This window comes from Elephas maximus, chromosome 1 (genome assembly GCF_024166365.1).
Source record: "Elephas maximus indicus isolate mEleMax1 chromosome 1, mEleMax1 primary haplotype, whole genome shotgun sequence".
NCBI lineage: Eukaryota > Metazoa > Chordata > Mammalia > Proboscidea > Elephantidae > Elephas > Elephas maximus.
In genome coordinates, this window is record NC_064819.1 from 237,837,828 (window position 1) to 237,856,553 (window position 18,726).

At 40.8% G+C, this 18,726-nt stretch overlaps 1 protein-coding gene across 7 annotated transcripts in view; it reads right to left on the reverse strand.

Annotated features, from left to right (window-relative positions):
- PDE10A (phosphodiesterase 10A) overlaps positions 1–18,726 on the reverse strand; it is a 745,035-nt gene that overhangs the window by 53,803 nt on the left and 672,506 nt on the right. For all 7 annotated transcript variants that reach the window (XM_049905162.1, XM_049905144.1, XM_049905169.1 and 4 more), the window contains 3 exons: positions 13,646–13,788; positions 10,970–11,062; positions 7,029–7,215 (listed from right to left, as the gene is read on the reverse strand). In XM_049905162.1, the coding sequence (XP_049761119.1) occupies positions 7,029–7,215; positions 10,970–11,062; positions 13,646–13,788 (423 nt within the window). The remainder of the gene's footprint in view (positions 1–7,028; positions 7,216–10,969; positions 11,063–13,645; positions 13,789–18,726) is intronic.

Below are 18,726 nucleotides of genomic sequence, written 5' to 3' on the forward strand. Positions count from 1 at the left end.
AAAATTCCAGTCGGCTTTTTTGTAAGAAATGAAAAGCTGGTTCTAAAATTCATGTGGCAATCCAAAGGACCTGGTATAGCCAAAACAACTTTAAAAAGAAGAGCAAAGTTGGAGAACCAGTATTTACTATAAAGTTACAGTAATTAAGGCAGTGTGGTACTGGCATCAAGAGACACAGATGAATGGAACAGAACAGAGTCCAGAAACAGAGCCACACATATACAGTCAGTTGATTTTCTACAAAGGTGCAAAGACAAGAGAGTCAAGAAAGAACAGTCTCTTCAACAAACGGTACTGGAACAACCAGATACCCACATGCAAGAAAATAAACTTTGATCCTTATCTCACACCACTTAAAAAAAACTTACTCAAAATGGATTATAGATTTATATGTAAAAACTATAATTATAAAACTTCTGGAGGAAAACATAGCAGAAGAAAGTCTTTGTGACCTTAAATTAAGCAATTATTTCTTTGACAGAATGCTGAAAACACGATCATAAAAGAAAAAAATTAATAAATTAGACTTGCTAAAAAGTAAAAATTTCTGTTCTTAGAAACTGTTAGAATGAGAAGACAAATCAAAGATGAGAGAAGTTTTGAAAATAACCTATCTGATAAAAGGCTTGTATCTTAAATATATAAAGAACTCCTCAAGCTCAATAAGAAAAAAACAAACAAAAAACCTTAGCTATCTAGTGCTACTATAACAGAAATACCACAAGTGGATTGCTTTAACAAACAGAAATTAATTTTCTCGCAGTTTAGGAGGCTAGAAGTCCAAAGTCAGTGTGCTGGTTCTAGGGGAAGGCTTTCTCTCTCTACTGGCTCTGGACGAAGGTCATTGTTCCTGATCTTCATGTGCTCTAGCATCTGTCTTCTCCTATCTCTGCTTCTTTCACTTGCTTGTTTAATCTGCTCTTTTATATCTCAAAAGAGACTGACTTAAGACATACACTACATTAACCCTTCCTCATTAATATAATAAAGACATCTCATTCCCAAATGGGATTATAACCTGTCCTAGATTGAATTGTGTCCTTCAAAAATATGTGTCAACTTGGCTAGGCCATGTTTCCCAGTACTCTGTGATTATCCACCATTTTGTCAACTGATGTGATTTTCCTATGTGTTGTAAATCTTGCCTCATTTACAACACATAAGAAAATCACACCAGATGACAAAATCGTGGATAATCACACAATACTGGGAATCACGGCCCAGTCAAGTTGACAGGTATTTTTGGAAGACACAATTCAATATATAACATTCTACCTTTTGGCCCCTCAAAATTCATATCCTTGCCACATATGTAAAACACATTTGCCCCATCATATCAGAGCATACTCTTAAATCAACTCCAAGTCCAAAATCTAAAACTTTCTCTTCACCTACGAAATTTAGAATACAGGTTATCTGTTTTCAAAATACAGTGGTGGAACAGGCACAAGCTAGGAATTTCCATTACAAACGGGAGAAATTGGAGGGAAAGAAGGGATAATGGGCACCAAGCAAGTCAGTAGAACACATTACATTAGCTCACAAGGCTTGAAAATAATTCTCTGTTGTCTGAGACTATTCAGGCAATGGCCCTGCCCTCCAGACTCTGGATGTTGGCCACGCTCTCTCCGAATTCTGGGTGGAGGCCCCTTGGCCCTGGAGTTCAACTCTGCCTTCCAGGGCCACTGGAACGGCAACTCTGCCATATGCATTCCAAGACACGCTGGGTCCGCACGACGGGCAGTGAGTGATGGGGGAGATACTGAAAGACAGGGTGCGGCCCTAACTCCCACATAATGCCAATTTTCACATAGCGGCCTGGTCTTTGGTGAGGAGTGGGTATATGTATACATAAAAAAAACAAAAAACAAAAAACAACTCATTGCCATTGAGTCAATTCTGACTCATAGTGACCCTATAGGACACAGTAGAACTGCCCCATAGGGTTTCCAAGGAGCACCTGGTGGATTCGAACTGCCGACCTTTTGGTTAGCAGCCGTAGCACTTAACTACTACGCCACCAGGGCTTCCATATACATACATACATATATGCATATATATGAGTCCCTGGATGGTATAAACAGTTAAATGCTTGACTACTAGCTGAAAGGTTGGCTGTATGAACCCACCCAGAGGCACCTTGGAAGACAGGCCTGACAATCTGCTTCCTAAAGGTCATAGTCTTGAAAACCCTATGGAGCAGTTCTACTCTGCATATATGGGGTCACCATGAGTCAGAGCCAACTCGACAGCAACTAAACAGCAACAACATGTAAGTATATGTATGTAGATAGGCCCATAATTGTGTGTATATGTAAGTTTTAGCATTTTCCTCCTCAATGGGATGTCATTTGTCTTCCACTTTAGAGATGGTAGAGCCCTAGTGACACAGTGGTTAAGAGTTCAGGCTGCTAACCAAAAAGTCTGTGGTTCAAATCCAACAGCCGCTCCTTGGAAACCCTATGGGGCAGTTCTATCCTGTCCTATAGGGTCATTATGAGTTGGAATTGACTGGACAGCAACGGGTTTGGTGTTTTGGTTTTAGAGATGTTGTTGTAGGTTCTGGTAGGAAGGTGAACAACAGAATTAACTCAATTTGTACTTTACTTCGGTATTACCTGTAATTCAATGTAATTCTATGGGAAAGCTGCTAGTCACAGTCAGTGCATTACATGGTAAAATAATACTGCTATTTTTTTATCATAATTGAGCACTTACTATGTACCAGCCAGTATGCCAGGCAGTGTGGTATTGGCTATATATATAAATATATATATTTCATGTAGTCCTCGCGACAATCTTTCAAGGTAGTTACTCCTTTTATCTTCATTATAAGATGATGACCTACAATTAGCATGATTATTCCTATTTCACTTTGTAATTACTGTGGGTAAGCATGTAGGTAAGCAAGCAGATATATTTTAACTTCATGGATTTTAGCAAATATAATGAATGAATTTTGAAAAATAGTGAATATGAATTTTGGCAAACTTTATAAATATTTAATTCTCATTTGCTAAATGAGCTTCAATATCGATAGTACAAAATCTTATATTCTAGGACTATTAGTAAATGACTTCACCCTATTCGTCTTACTGCCAATTACTAAAGAAGGCAGAAAACGATGCTGTCTTCTTAAGCTCGCTATTTGTCTAGGACAGCTGAGTAATTAACCTTGGCCTCGCTATCCAATTAGAGAAGATGTCTGGGAGAGGCCACCGCTCTGGTCTAACAGTGTGCTTTGTTTGGATGGCATATCAAGCTTAGACACAAGGATATGGAAATGGCATATGTACTCAGAAGATAGAATAATAAAGACCTCAGAAGATAGAATAATAAAGACAACCTGAAAACGTGGATGTAACCTAGCACATTTCTATCACATAGTAAAAATACAGCATTAAATTTTGTAAAATGGCATTCCTGCCTCTTGCCATATAAGAGCACTTGGCTAGTCATTGTTCAGAATGTCCCTCTTGTGGTCTGTTTGTACGATAATCCTGACTACATTTAGAAATGGCAGTATTTGGGAACATTAATGTTCATTCTATGGCCATTGAGTCAATTCCAACTCACAGTGACCCTGTAGGACAGAGGAGAACTGCCCTGTAGGCTTTCCAAGGCTGGAATCTCTACGGAAGCTGACTGCCACATCTTTCTCTCATGGAGCTGCTGGTGGGTTCGAACTGATGACCTTTTGGTTAGCAGCCAAATGCTTACCCACTGCACCACAAGGCCTCTGTCTAATGTTAAAAGTAGACCTGAAATCAGTTTAGGGTAAGGCACCTGTTAAGAATCTAGACCCTGGAACCACCTACATGCACCATTTACTAACTGTGTACATTTGGACAAATTATCTAAATCTCAGAGCCTCAGGTTCCCCTGGAGTGCAGAATGTAGTACCTAACTCCAGGGACAACATACCTAACAGACTGAGAACAAACGTGGGCAGGTCTGCGAGGGTCTCGGTGTTGTTAGCTGTTAGTATTGGCCCATCCTTGGTCCATCTCAGAGCTTTGTGGTGACCCTTAGGACTCCTTTAGGCTTGACTTCGGAGGTGGCCGAGGAGAGCCGAGGAGAGCATCTACTGCTCTTGGGTGGCAGTGGTGGGCTGCACTGTCTTGGAAGAGCCATTCATACACGCCTCTCCCAACTCTGTATTCAGTGCTGCCATGTGGGCAGCTTGAACTCCTCCGCACTGGGAGCGTACTCAGACAGAAATGGGCAAACGCCACAAATCTGGCCTTGCCTTTTTTTAGAAGGCTGGATGCTAAACATTTACCAGCATGCCACTGGCTATACGCAGCATTCAAGGCACAAGGAGATTAACTGCTGAAAAGGTGGCCACATACCGGTAGTTGTCCTACTGTTACAAGTTGTGCACTCTTTTCCTCCCTTCTAGGCTTAAACCTGTCTACTTACTTTACATCTCAAATCTAATTGACAAAATATGCGTGGAAATACATGTATTCAATATGTTTGTCAACAGCATTAAATGATGTCATTGATAACATTTATTTAATTCTCTAAGGGAATCCTAAAATCAAAAACCTTTCCACATAGGTACGGAGAGGAATGAACGAGAAACCTTGTGGTATTCACTTAGCAGTAAAAGAACCGCCATTGGGACTACCACCAGCACCTCAAATATTCACAGGCATTTCTGTAAATTATTCTTAAATATGGAAATCAGACGAATGGCTTTACATCTGCGCCTCGGAGAAGAGACTGAAAATAGTACGGGGCTGAGTACAGCTGTGCCAAAGGGCGTCTGAGGCAGTAAACGCAGGGATTCTCACCAAAATTAACTTTATCTCCTGTTAGCCAAAGGACTGTAATTAATCAAAAAAAGAATAGTTACAAAGAAAACAGAGAAACTGAGAGTAACTGTGTTTAAGCAGCAGAAGTTGGGAAACGCATGCTTGTTTGAGAGCCGGCCTCGTAATTAACGTTTGTTTTATGTGTTGAATGAAACACTGTGATGCTGCCGTGAACAACCAAGAGCATAAATAAAGTACAACACAAAGTTTACCAGTGGGCTTGAAGGTGGAAAATTTCCTGCACCAGACCGACACACTGAAGCAATTACTGGACAAGAACAAAAAAGAAAGAACCGTAAAAGGTATTTCTACGGAACAGAATAATGGGGAATGATACTAAGATTTCCAATCTTTAGAGCTTCCCGTTGCATTTTTTAAATGGACTGTGTTGTTGTTGTTTGCCGTTGAGTCGATTGCAACTCATAGTGACCCCAAGGGACAGAGCAGAATTGCCATATAGGGCTTCCTAGGCTGTAATCTTTATGGAAGCAGATCACCAAGTCTTTCTCCCACGGAGCCGCTGGGTGGTTTGAACTACGGACCTTTCGTTTAGCAGCCCAGCCCTTAACCATTGTTCCATCAGGACTCCTTACATGGACTATCCCAACCCATGGGTATTAAATTGCAATAGTACTTAGACTTCCATGGATTCATTTAAAAAATGGTGAAACAGTCAATATTCACAATTGCTATCACTAGAAATTAAATTCTCTGTCACTTTTAAACTAAATAATTAAAATCTAAGCTGTCAATGTGTTTATTTATGAGAGAGATACATAGATACTAAAAATATTTGAAGCAAAAAAGGTTTGAACACTGTACTAACTTGAAGAGCTAAGAAACAAAGTCCCACAAGAGGGCAGCACAGCCATGCAGGCACGAGGACGGTCCCCTTATTAAATAGCACCCCTGGAACTCTTAAGTGCTCCCCATAGTCACCAGGCTTTGTCCTCGCCATTGTTCCTAACCACTTCCCAGTTGTTTCCGTTACATGGCTGCTCCCACGGAATTTGGTTCTATTTCCCAAAAGCGTTTTCTCTAAATTGTTAAGGTGGCTGGCGCCTTCCATGTATGGCAGTTAGCCTTTTACAAAGGTAATGAAAATTTCCATAAGTCCAGAATTCACGAAATGCCATTAAAGGATCACGAGAGTGTATAGGGTCGCTATGAGTTGGAATTGACTTGACAGCCGCGAGTCTGGTTTGGTTTGGAGTATACAGAATACTAAACGTTCAATTCACTCAGGATATAACAGTGCAAAAGAGATTCTCCACTCACCCATTGTAAAGTGAGGCTTCAGGAAATAAACTGAGCCTAATTTTCTTCTTCAGTAAATAGGGCAAGACTATTGCGAGGATTAAATGAAGCAACACCTATAACTCTGACACCTGTGCTAAGTGGCTGTATCACTTTTCCTTGCAAACAAAACTTCGCTGGTTGGTGTTAAAACATGAGTTACTACTATCTTTTTGTGCAAAAATCCAAAATACTATGCATATGACAAACAACAAGTTTTAGATAACATTTTCCTTATTTATGGGGGTTAAACTCATTGCCGTCAAGTCTATTTCAACTCATAGTGACCCCACAGGACAGAGTAGAACTGCCCCACAGGGTTCCCAAGGCTATAATTTTTACAGAAGCAGACTGTCCCATCAGTCTCCGGAGCAGAGCGGCTGGTGGGTTTGAAATGCCGACCTTTCAGTTAGCAGCTGAGTGCTTAACCACTGCTCCACCAGGGCTCCTTCATCGAAGTCTTTACCATATCATTGCCATCGAGTTGATTACAACTCATAGCCACCTTACAGGACAGGGTAGAACTGCCCCATAGGGTTTCCAAAGAGCAGCTGGTAGATTCCAACTGCTGACTTTTTGGTTAGCAGCCAAGTTCTTAACCACTGTACCACCAGGACTCCTTCACTGGAGTAGGTGTCCTGAAATAGACACCTGATGCTTGAAAATGGTGTCTTTGGTTTAACTCGTTTTACTTTTTAACATATTCATCTCTTAAAATAAATACAAAACATTAGGTAAATTTTTTTTTTCCTTCCAGGGCATTTCCTCAAGTAGGGACAACTGAGAAACACTGTTTCTGGTTTATACAGACAACGTAAATAAAAAAACAAAACAAAAAACCTTAAAGCACTTTACCCTAAAAGGTTTTAAAACTGAGTAGTAAAAAAGGCATTTTAGAAAAGTATTACTTACATTAGCACAGTGCAAGGCTAAAGCACAAAAGACCGCAAACATTTTGAAGTTGTTCTCATCTGTTTTAGAGAAGGCACTTCCACTGATTTTGTTCACCATCTGGACAACACCGATCACGCTCCCCCGGCTCACGATGGGCATACACAGGATATTCCGGGTGGTGTAGCCTGTGTACAGGTCTACTTCTCTGTGGGAGAATCAACAGACAAAACCAAACAGAAACAGGCAGAACAAAATATATTACACGTTCTAAGTCTGAACTCAGTTTTCTTATTTGTATTCTTCCATTAGGATATCATGATACATGCAGAAAAGATTGAAGTGGTCAAGGATTTCATTTTACTGGATCCACAATCAACACCCATGGAAGGAGCAGTCAAGAAATCAAATGACACGCTGTATTGGGGAAATCTGCAAAAGACCTCTTTAAAGTGTTAAAAAGCAAAGATGCCACCTTGAAGACTAAGGTGCACCTGACCCAAGTCATGGTGTTTTCAATCACCTCATATGTATGTGAAAGCTGGACGATGAATAAGGAAGATCGAAGAAGAATTGGTGCCCTTGAATTATGGTGTTGGCAAAGAATACTGAATATACCAGGGGCTGCTAAAAGAACAAACAAATCTGTCTTGGAAGAAATAGAGCCAGAATGCTCTTTAGAAATGAGGATGGTGAGACTTCGTCTCAGGTACTTTGGACATGTTATTAGGAGGGACCAGTCCCTGGAAAAGGACTAATGCTTGGTAAAGTAGAGGGTAGGTGAAAAAGACGAAGACCCTCCATGAGATGTACGGACACAGTGGCTGCAAAAAGGGGCTAAAACACAGCAAGGACTGTGAGGATGGCGCAGGACCAGGCAGTGTTTTGTTCTGTTGTCCACAGTGTCACTGTGAGTTGTAACTGACTTGACAGCACCTAACAACAATGTGCTATCGAGTCAATTTGGACTCACAGTGACCCTATACTACAGAGTAGAACTGCTTCTTAGGATTTCCTAAGCCTGGTTTTTTTTTTTTTTAATGTTTATGGAAGCAGGTTGCCAGTTCCTTCTCCCAGGCTGTTGTTGGTTGATTGGAACTGTCCACCTTTCTGTTACCAGCTGAGCACTTAACCACTGCACCACCAGGGCACCTTATAGGCTTCTGTTACAAATGACCTATGTGTAACTGTTAGCTTCTAAATACAGGGACAATGTGACTTCTGAAAGTGTTTTATTAAAGCCTTTAAAAAACATTTTAGCTTGTCTGCTTTCAGGAGAGCTTTCTAGGAATATCTCTAGGAGGCTTTCAGCTTATCATTCAGTTCCAAGTATCCAGCATCAATAAGTAAATGCAGTCAAACAATGTGGACTCAGAGGGAAAATACAACAAATTTGTTAAAATAACATGTTCCTTTGAACGTGGTCATAATTTATGAGAGATGTAACTTGCTAAACCAATTTTAATGAAGGTTACCACCTCAATAGAGCCCTTGTGGTACAACAATTAAGAGCTTATGGTGAGCTACAGCTGCTAACCAAAACATCAGCAGTTCAAATCCACCAGTTGCTCCTTAGAAACCCTACAGGGCCTTTCTACTCTATCCTATAGGGTCGCTATGAGTCGGAATTGATTTGATGGCAATGGGTTTGGTTTTTGGCTACCACCTTAGTAATTCAGAACAAGGATTGGCAAATTACACCCCACGGTCCCAGTCAGCTGGCTCCTGTTCTGTAAATAACATTTCAGTGGTAAACAGCCACACCCATTCCTTATGTATCGTCTTCATCCATGTTCCCTCTACAGGGCAGAGAGCTGTGTACTTGTGACTGAGGCGTTATGGCCTGCAAAGCCAAAAATTTTTACTCTTTGGTCTTTACCAGAAAAGGTTTGCAGGCCTTGATTTAGAGAAAAAGCTTTTTGAAAATAAGACTGAGTTCCTCAGAAGCAAACAGAAAACTAATGGCTGCTAGTTATATTGCTGGCAGTCTTTTGGGCCTGGCTTCTTTCATTTGGTGTAAGGTCCTTGAGAGTCATCCAAGCTGTTGCATGTGTCAACGGGTCATTTCTTTTTACTGCTGAGTGTATCCCCTGTATGTGTGTATTACATTTTATTTACCCATCCACCAGTTAATGGACATTATTGTCTGTTAATAGCCAGTTGTTGACAATTATGAATAATGCTACTTTGAGGATTTGCATATAAGTCTTTGTGTGGACCTAGGTTTTCATTTCCTTGGGTAGATATCTAGGAGCAGCACTGGCTGACTGATTCTGGAGTGAGTGTATGTTTAATGTTTTAAGAAACTGTGAAGCTGTTTTCCAGACTGCCTGTACCACTTTACATTCTCACCAGCACAGGCAGAGTTCCAGTTTCTCCACACCCTTACCAACCCTTGCTAATGCCCATCTTTGTTTTAGCCATTCAAGCTGGTGTGTACTGGGACTTTATAAGAGATTCAATTTATATTTTCCTCACATCTTTCCAAAAGTTTTTATATAAGGATATATAAATATTTCTAATATTTAAGCATTGACCTACAAATTTTTATATAAAGTTTTTACATGGGGGTATACAAATATTGTCAACATTTAAGCACTGAAAGAACAAGTTAATTTTCTTGAAAAAAAATAAGATTTTCAGTATACTCTCGATTTACTGAAACAACATATTACTAGACTCTAACCATAGATGAGATTTGCATATTTGATATTAATCAGTCAAATACATAAAAAAAAAACTTCTTCGTGATTGTGGTACTGAATTGCCTACACTTGAATTAGCTGAACCCAAAACCCAGTGCCGTCGAGTCGATTCCGACTCATAGCGACCCTATAGGACAGAGTAGAACTGCCCCCATAGAGTTTCCAAGGAGCACCTGGCGGATTTGAACTGCCGACCCTTGGGTTAGCAGCTGTAGCACTTAACTACTACGCCACCAGGACAATGCTGTCAAAATAGCTGAACTAGTATTCCTCAAGAGCCACAGCGTCAATCTTGAGATTTCCAATTTCTAGAGATTTATTAAAGCCACATGATATAATTGGGTTTCTAGTTATTCTCCAAAGAAAGTCAAAACAAAACAAAAGCTCTTTATAAGCTATCCTAATATCAGAGTTTAATAATACCCAATAAAAGTGGAGACTTGTGAGTACCTACTTTGTATCTCTAACGCTGGCAGGCCTTTTATGAAAATTATCTAAAATCGTAAAAAAACAAAACTACAAAATAGGTATAAGCTCATTTTAAAGATGAAGAAACCAAGGCTCAGGGAGCTTCAGTAACTTAGCCCAGGTCCCTCTAGGGCTAATAAATAATAGAGCTGGGATTCCAGCTAGATCTGCCAGACTCTAAAACAGGTAATTCATCGCTATGTGTCACAGCCTTTTAGCAGATGGTTCGATAGAGAACATGCTTATGCCAAAGTGATCACACTACAATGTGGGGAAAAGAGAGCACTAAATTAAAACTCTTGCCTTTTAGTTATCTTTATAACATTTTAAATTCCCACAGCTAGCTACTGAGGAGCCCTGGTGATGCAGTGGTTAAAGCACTCAGCCACTAACCAAAATGTCGGCAGTTTGAACCTACCAGCCTCTCCACAGGAGAAAGACGTGACAATCTGCTTCTGGAAGGATTTACAGCCTTGGAGACCCTATGGGGCAGTTCTACTCTGTTCTATAGGGTCACTTTGGAGATGGAATCGACTCGATGGCAGTGGGTTAGCTGGCTATCACTGTACATTTATGGCTTACAGCCATCATTTTATAAATATCTGAGTGTACTGACTGCTGGTAATGGCCGTGGTTCGAAGAATGTAGAATACAGCTTGAGGGGAAAGAATGAACAGAGGTGGGAGGAGGGCAGGACTGGGGCTCTGTGGAAGAGGTGTCAGCTGAGTGAGACACTGCAGGAGATGGGGGATTCTGACCGGGAGAGGCTGAAGGACACACACTTCTTACCGGTTAAAGCGCGGGTCTGCATAGGCATCTGGGATGTTAAGGACTTCCCCTGTTCTTGCTACTTGGCCGGCTATTCCTTTCTCAATCGAAAATCTGCAGATACAGAAGAGAAAAGAGCCAGCTAATTAAAACATAGACGCTGTAATATCATTTGAAACATTTCATTCCTACCAAATATTCAATAAAAAAGCACCATTTTATTTTACATGCTTATATTAATCTTACATTTACAAATTCTAAATCTTATTATAGAATATGTAAAAGTAGGAAAACATTATAGAGTTAGCACTTAAGAGCCTTGTTTCAAGATATAATCCACAGTATGTTAAAGAACACTGGATGACACGCTGAAATGGAAAAATTAACTAACATTCCCTTGTAGTGGGCAATAATACTCCTTTGCGCATACACAAGATTCTTCAATATAAATTTTCTTATTTAATGCTCACTGAAGTATGAACTGAGGTTCATAATAAGTATTTTGCCAACATTCTTGTAACATATTAGTGGTACAATACAAACTACCACTTATGCCTACACCAGCATACTTTGCACACACATATACCCAAACTCACAAGCTATGTCAGAGCCTTGAGATACTATATACTACGTGGGTTTTTAAGGCAGATTTTATATAAAAATGATACCATATAAAACTTACAGCATTTTTACGTCTCTAAGTTGTTAAATTTAAAAAATAATCAACATACAACCATTAACTTATTATATACATTTATCTGTTTTGAGACTTAATATAACAACAGTCTCATATTTATAAATTTTTTTTATCACACCACTATCACCACACATGCACTCATTTTGAAATTTAGCTAAGGAAGAAGTCTACAATTTTCAATGGTTCGAAAATAATTTTGATAATATTAACATTTTCAATGTTACAGGAAATAATTACTATTCACATAAAGCTTCAAACCTAAAGGGTTATCATGAAAATTCAAAATAGAATTGACACAAAAGAGAATTAACTGTTTCTTAGAACACCAAAAAGCAAACCAACACGGTGTAAAACCCGAGGTCATCGTCCAGCTCCTTTCCTTGGGCTGTGAAGACCACGAACGTGATGACATAGATTGCCGGGCGCAAAGAGCACAGAACCCCTTCCACGATCTATGCCTGCTGTACTTGGTCTGTGAGCCCTGGTGGCACACTGGGTCGACTGCCAAACGAAAGGCTGGAGGTTTGGAACCAACAGTGGCTCCGTGGGAAAAAGATGTGGCAGTCAGCTTCCATAGAGATTTACAGCCCTGGAAACCCTCTGGGGTCACTATGAGTCAGAATCAACTCCACGGCAGTGGGTTTTGTACCTGGTCTGAGAAGGGCCTGCACTGTCCACTTTTATTCAAACCCTCTGGTTTGCTATCTGTGGTCTCTGATAAGTGTCACTAAGGGTCATGCCCTATATAAGTGGCCACCTGAACCAGTCAACCAAGAGTTACAGTCAAGCACACCCCCAACTGCTTCTCCCATGCTTGCAGACAAGACGTTACTATCTTCACACTCAGCCACTTCAGGGGCACTCGGGGACACCCAAGCCTTCAGCAAGAGAAGTAACTTTAAGTGATAATATCCAAAGTCATTTACTGAGATCCAAACACAAACAAACAAAAATGAAGGAAGTTAAAAAAAAAAAAGAAGAAACCTATATAGTGCTATAAGGTCAGAGTTACATGGTTAAGAATATAGGCGCCGTCATCTGAACACCGAGGGACTTGAAGTGCCAAGCGGCAGACAATGGTGAGGCCGGCTGGACCACGCTCTGGGAGTTATCTTACAGGTGTTAGCAACTGACTGCTCAAACAAATAGCAGTTCTTAATGAAGAACGGTGCTTGACTGGAATGCTGTAATTACCAAAGCACTTTAGAGCACTGTGTAGAAGAGCAGCTAAAATAGATAAGGGAAAAGGGAGGCAAATGTATTAAAAAATTTCACTTTTGAGCATTCAGCTTGATTCTTGAAAGTACTGTGACAATGCTCCCTGTACTGTGACGGTGCTCCCTGCACTGTGGCGGTGCTCCCTGTAGGTTTTCTGACTGTGACATGACTGAGCCACCAGGCCTCCACCAACGAAGCCAGCTCCAGGCCATTCATTTACGGTGACAACAGCTGCCACTCAGAGAACAAGGAAGTCTTTAGCTTCAAGATGCAACGCAACTGTGCGATATGAGCAACATGTGACCAACTGGTCGGTTAGAGAACCAGGTGTGAAGTTCACCGAATCTACCGCACCCATTGCCACTGGGGTCTGGTCTTTGAGACCACCCCACAGGCTGGGAAGGGCTGGGGCCAAGACTGGTCAAGTATACCCTTGCAAACCTTCCCACGGTCCTAGACGTGGGAACACCTGCGGACTCCAGGTGGCGTGTACCTTTACCTACCTGGGGGCACTAGTAAGTTTTTCCAACATGATTTCCAAAAGGACCGCCTCCGGAAGACGGCGTTTCCAGGAGTGACGCCAAAGCTTCGTAGGCTGGGTTTCGCTGGCACTGCAATGTCATTCCCAGAAGCACTACCTTCAGGAGGCGGGTCCTGGTGGGAATGATACCACAGTGTGACAAGTATTGTCAGCGGCCCTGTGAACAGGCACAGAAACGCGGGGGACAGAACACCTGCACATCCATAACCACGGCACACTGCCATCCTGCTTCTGTTTCTACCTTATTTCTTTGGTCTTCTTGAAGACGGGTTTTCCTTCCTTTTCCTCGCCAATATCAAAAAGGTCTGAATATAACTCCTTGTTCTTATGGTCTACCTGGAAAAGGGCACAACGGTCGGCGTTCACCAGGTTTTTTGCATATATCTAAAGGCAAAGAATGAAACAAGAGTTAGCTGATGCGAGATTCAAAGAACATACAGTAAACTTTGTCATGAGGTAAGTATCAGTTTCAGCTACGTGTGCTGTAACTGGGTGGGAAATCAGCATTTTAAATAAATATATAGGTATATGTAAGTGTAAAAGGTGCCTAGGTGCTGCAAATGGTTTGCCCTGGACTACTATTCTAAAGGTCAGCGGTTTGATCCCACTCAGCTGTGCTATAGAAAAAAGGCCTAGTAATCTGCTCTCATAAAGATTACAGCCAAGAAAGCCTTATGGAACAGTTCTACTCTGTAACACATGGGGTCGTCATGAGTTAGAATAAATTTGATGGCAATGGGTTTGATTTTTCAATAAGTATAAAATATATATAAATATTTTACAAATACATATGTAGAAATAAATATACGATAATCTCTACAAATATAAACATATATTTAAATACATATAATTGTTATAAATAATATATAAATACATAAATTATATATCTCCATGAATAGTAGTTAAGTCTCAGGACTTAAAAAGCTAAGCTTTGGTTACATGGAAAATTGTCCCAAGATTTAGAGGGAAAGTTAAGAAAACAATAACAAGAATTAGCTAAATAAATTTTAATATGTTACCTTAAATACAATTATATAAATTAATATTATTTACTATTAGATATAAGAAGGTAGGGGAAAAGGGAGTCACGTAAGCATTGTTATGGGTAGACACCAAGTCCAGGTCAGATCATTTCATTCTATCAAGAACTCTAGTTAGAAGTTAAATATCTGGACGTCTAATATTTGAATTGACAAACTGTTTTGATAACAAGTAAGGTCCTTAAGTGACTACTTAGTTAGCTATGCAGTATCTTTTTGTTAATCTGAGCCCAGTTCACATCCAGGTAACCTCAGTGAACTCCTGTTTCCTTCGGGTATGGAGCTAAGAGCAATCTTTTCACCTTGCACACAACGCAGACCCTCTCTAGCCTCATGAGTGAGTATGCACTCTAAATTCAACGAGCCTGATCCTTTTACCTTTCACTTTATACCTCACGCCTACAACTCTTTTATGCCTCTGCTGGTCACTTTGCCTGGAAGGCCTTTCTTGCCTTGCAATCTAATCAGCCATCCCTTAAGGACTCATCCCGAAGTCCATTTCGCCGAAGTCTCCAGGACTCTCTCTAGTAACTAACTCTTTGTCTTCTGTGCTCAGACAGCACTGTCCAGTGTTACAGAATGTACGTAATGAATCCCTTACATACTTACCTCCTATCCCAGATGTTAAGATTCTCTGTGACAGGATCGGCAGCACAGTGTTCTTTATATCGAGTTACCATTGAGTTAGCTCTGACTTACAGTGACCCCACAAGTGTCAGAATACAACTGTGCTTCGTGGGGTTCTTGATGGCTGATTTTTTGGAAGTAGACCACCAGGCCGTTCTTCCAAGGTGCCTCAAGATAGACTTGAACCACTAACCTTTCAGTTAGCAGCTGAGAGTGTTAACCCTCTGCACCATTCAAAGACTTCCTACACACTTCCAATGTATAATGCTTGATAAACGTTTGTTAAACAATCGAATGAACCAGAAACTGTTAAGACCCCCAAACAGATTTAAGGTCCAATATTTCCATCGGTGTCACAGAATAAGAGAAGCTTTCGTTCCCTCCTGCTTCCAGTTCAGCACTAGTCAAAGAGTGTTCCTATGGAACACTAGGGTTCTATGAATGAAATGGAAATGATTTCACTGTTAAAGTCTTTTATTATTTTAGAGAAAAACATTTCAAATATTTCTGCCATAATTTTAAGTCACTTTTTTTTTTATTATGTGCCATGAAGAAACAAACAGCTGCTATGTACCTGTACTGCTACACTGGACGTTGGAATATTGAAGTGCTTCCAAATCAGGTGTAAAGACCTACTAGCCTGACTCCCCACGTGCCCTTCTGCCTCCCAGGAGCTCCCAGAAACCCCTGGTCTGAGCCTGTGTCAGCACAAAGGTCGCATGCACTCTGATTGTTGGTGCCTATGACCTACTAGTGTAAAACACATGAAATATAACCTCTAAGGAGACACAGTTTTCACATTTGATGAACTGCATTTTATTTGCTACACTGTATAGTAATAATTCATAACAATTATTAAGTGCTGCCTATATGCCAGGCTTTTTTATACACTGTATGTGCATATTTGCAGCAGATTTGCCCAATGCAGTGCGTCTTTTGATATCTTGACTGCTGCTTCCATGGCTGTTGATTGTGGATCCAAGTAAAATGATATACTTGACAACTTCAATCTTTTCTCCATTTATCATGATGTTGCTTATTGGTCCAGTTGTGAGAATTTTTGTTTTATGTTGAGGTGCAATCCATACTGAAGGCTGTGGTCTTTGATCTTCATTAGTAAGTGCTTCAAGTCCTTTTCACTTTCAGCAAGCAAGGTTGTGTTGTCTGCATAACACAGGTTGTTAATGAGTCTTCCTCCAATCCCGATGCCCCGTTCTTCATATAGTCCAGCTTCTCGTATTATTTGCTCAGCATACAGACTGAATAGGTATGGTGAAAGAACACAAACCTGACGCACACCCTTCCTGACTATAAACCAATCAGTATCCCCTTGTTCTGTCCGAACAACTGCCTCTTGATCTATGTAAAGTTTCCTCATGAGCACAATTAAGTATTCTGGAGTTCCCATTCTTCGCAATGTTATCCATAATTTCTTATGATCCACACAGTCGAATGCCTTTGCATAGTCAACAGAACACAGGTAAACATCCTTCTGGTGGTATTCTCTGCTTTCAGTCAGGATCCATCTGACATCAGCAATGATATCCCTGGTTCCATGTCCTCTTCTGAAACCGGCCTGAATTTTTGGCAGTTCCGTGTCCATATACTGCTGCAGCCGTATTTGAATGATCTTCAGCAAAATTTTGCTTGCTTGTGATATTAATGATATTGGGTGCGCCTGACCCAAGCCATGGTATTTTCAATCACCTCATATGCATGTGAAAGCTGGACAACGAATAAGGAAGACAGAAGAAGAATTGACCTCTTTGAATTGTGGTGTTGGGGAAGAATATTGAATATACCATGGACTGCCAAAAGAACAAACAAATCTGTCTTAGAAGAAATACAACCAAAATGCTCCTTAGAGGCAAGGATGGCGAGACTGTGTCTCACATACTTTGGACATGTTGTCAGGACGGATCAGTCCCTGGAGAAGGACATCATGCTTGGCAAAGTATAGGGTCAGAGGAAAAGAGGAAGACCCTCAATGAGGTGGGTTGACACAGTGCCTGCAACAATGAGCTCAAGCATAATAAGGATTGTAAGGATTGGGCAGAACTGGGCAGTGTTTTGTCCTGTTGTACATGGGGTCACTATGAGTCAGAACTGACTCGACAGCACCTAACAACATGTGTGTATCTGGAAACCCTGGTGGGGTAGTGGTTAAGAGCTATGTCTGCTAACCAAAAGGTCGGCAGTTTGAATCCACCAGGTGCTCCTTGGAAACTCTATGGGGCAGCTCTACTCTGTCCTATAGGGTCACTGTGAGTCAGAATCGCCTCAAGGGCAATGAGTTTTGGATATGGGTATTGCTGATGCACTTAATCCTCACAGTAACAATATGAACCAGGGACAACTCTTGACCCCATTTTATGTATGAGGCAAGCTGGGCCACAGAAGGTTAATTTGCTCACTCTCACACGGCTCGTGTGGTACATCTAATGTTTGAACTCGTAGAAGCTGTTGACACGGCCCATGCAATTATAACCAATAAGCTTTCCCACTTCTGTATGGAACATTGTTTATTTCTTCATTTGTCCATTTCCATCAACAAATGTTTCTTTCATGCTTAAATTACCCCACAGTCCCCAGTGGTCTGGGCTCCAGTGATATCGTAAATATCACGTTTACATATATAACGAGAATTCTGGCAAACTCAGCCATCCAGATTAGACACATGAAATTATTCCTGGGAGAAAAAATAACTAATTCTGAGAGAAAAAGTCTTACAAAGTTTATGTAAGAGAAAATGGGCCACCTAGTGGCCAGAAGAAAATATATAATCTCAAGTAAAACTAATTTATAGACTTAATTAAAGGAAATCAGAGTGAGTTAGGTGCCATTTTTCATCGTAACATCACACGCTTGTGCTCACTGCTATCGTACATCTGTGTTTTCACTCAACAAACACTAGATAGCAGTTGTGCCCACTGTGCCAGGGACTGAGCAGACTGACTATAATGTGACTCTGAGTTTCCAGTCCACTTGTCTCCTCCACTGGTCTGTGAGTTCTATGACAGCAGGCAATTGACAAACAATGACAACTGTTTGGCCAACATTTACCAAACTGTTTCTTTTTTCCCATAGTATTCCAAATGCCCAGAACGAGGCCTACAATAAACCCAAAACCAAACCAAAGCCATTGCTGCTGAGTCGATTCCCATTCATAGCGACCCTGTAGGACACAGTAGAACTGCCCCATAGGGCTTCCAAGGCTGTAAATCTTTACAGAAGCAGACTGTCACATCTTTCTCCCATGGAGCAGCTGGTAGGTTCGGAGCACTAACCTTTTGGCTAATGATCCAGTGCTCCTCAGGCCTGCAATAGGGGGGTCAGTGGCTAAATCTGGCCCACTACTCACATCTATAAATAAAATTTTACTCTAACAAAGCCATGAGCTCATTCATTTATGTATTTATGGCCGCTTTCGCACTACAATGACAGCACTGAGTAGCTGCAACAGAGTATGACTCATGAAATTTTTTCCACCTGACCTTTTATAAAAAGTTTGCCAACTCTTGTCTCCATAACCTAAAAACCCTCAACAAATATTTGAGGAAGGTAGGGAGAAAGTGATGGGACTGGGTTCTTGGAAAATACAGAAGAATCATGCATCCATTTTTCAAACTCATCAGATCATGAACTATTAAGTAAT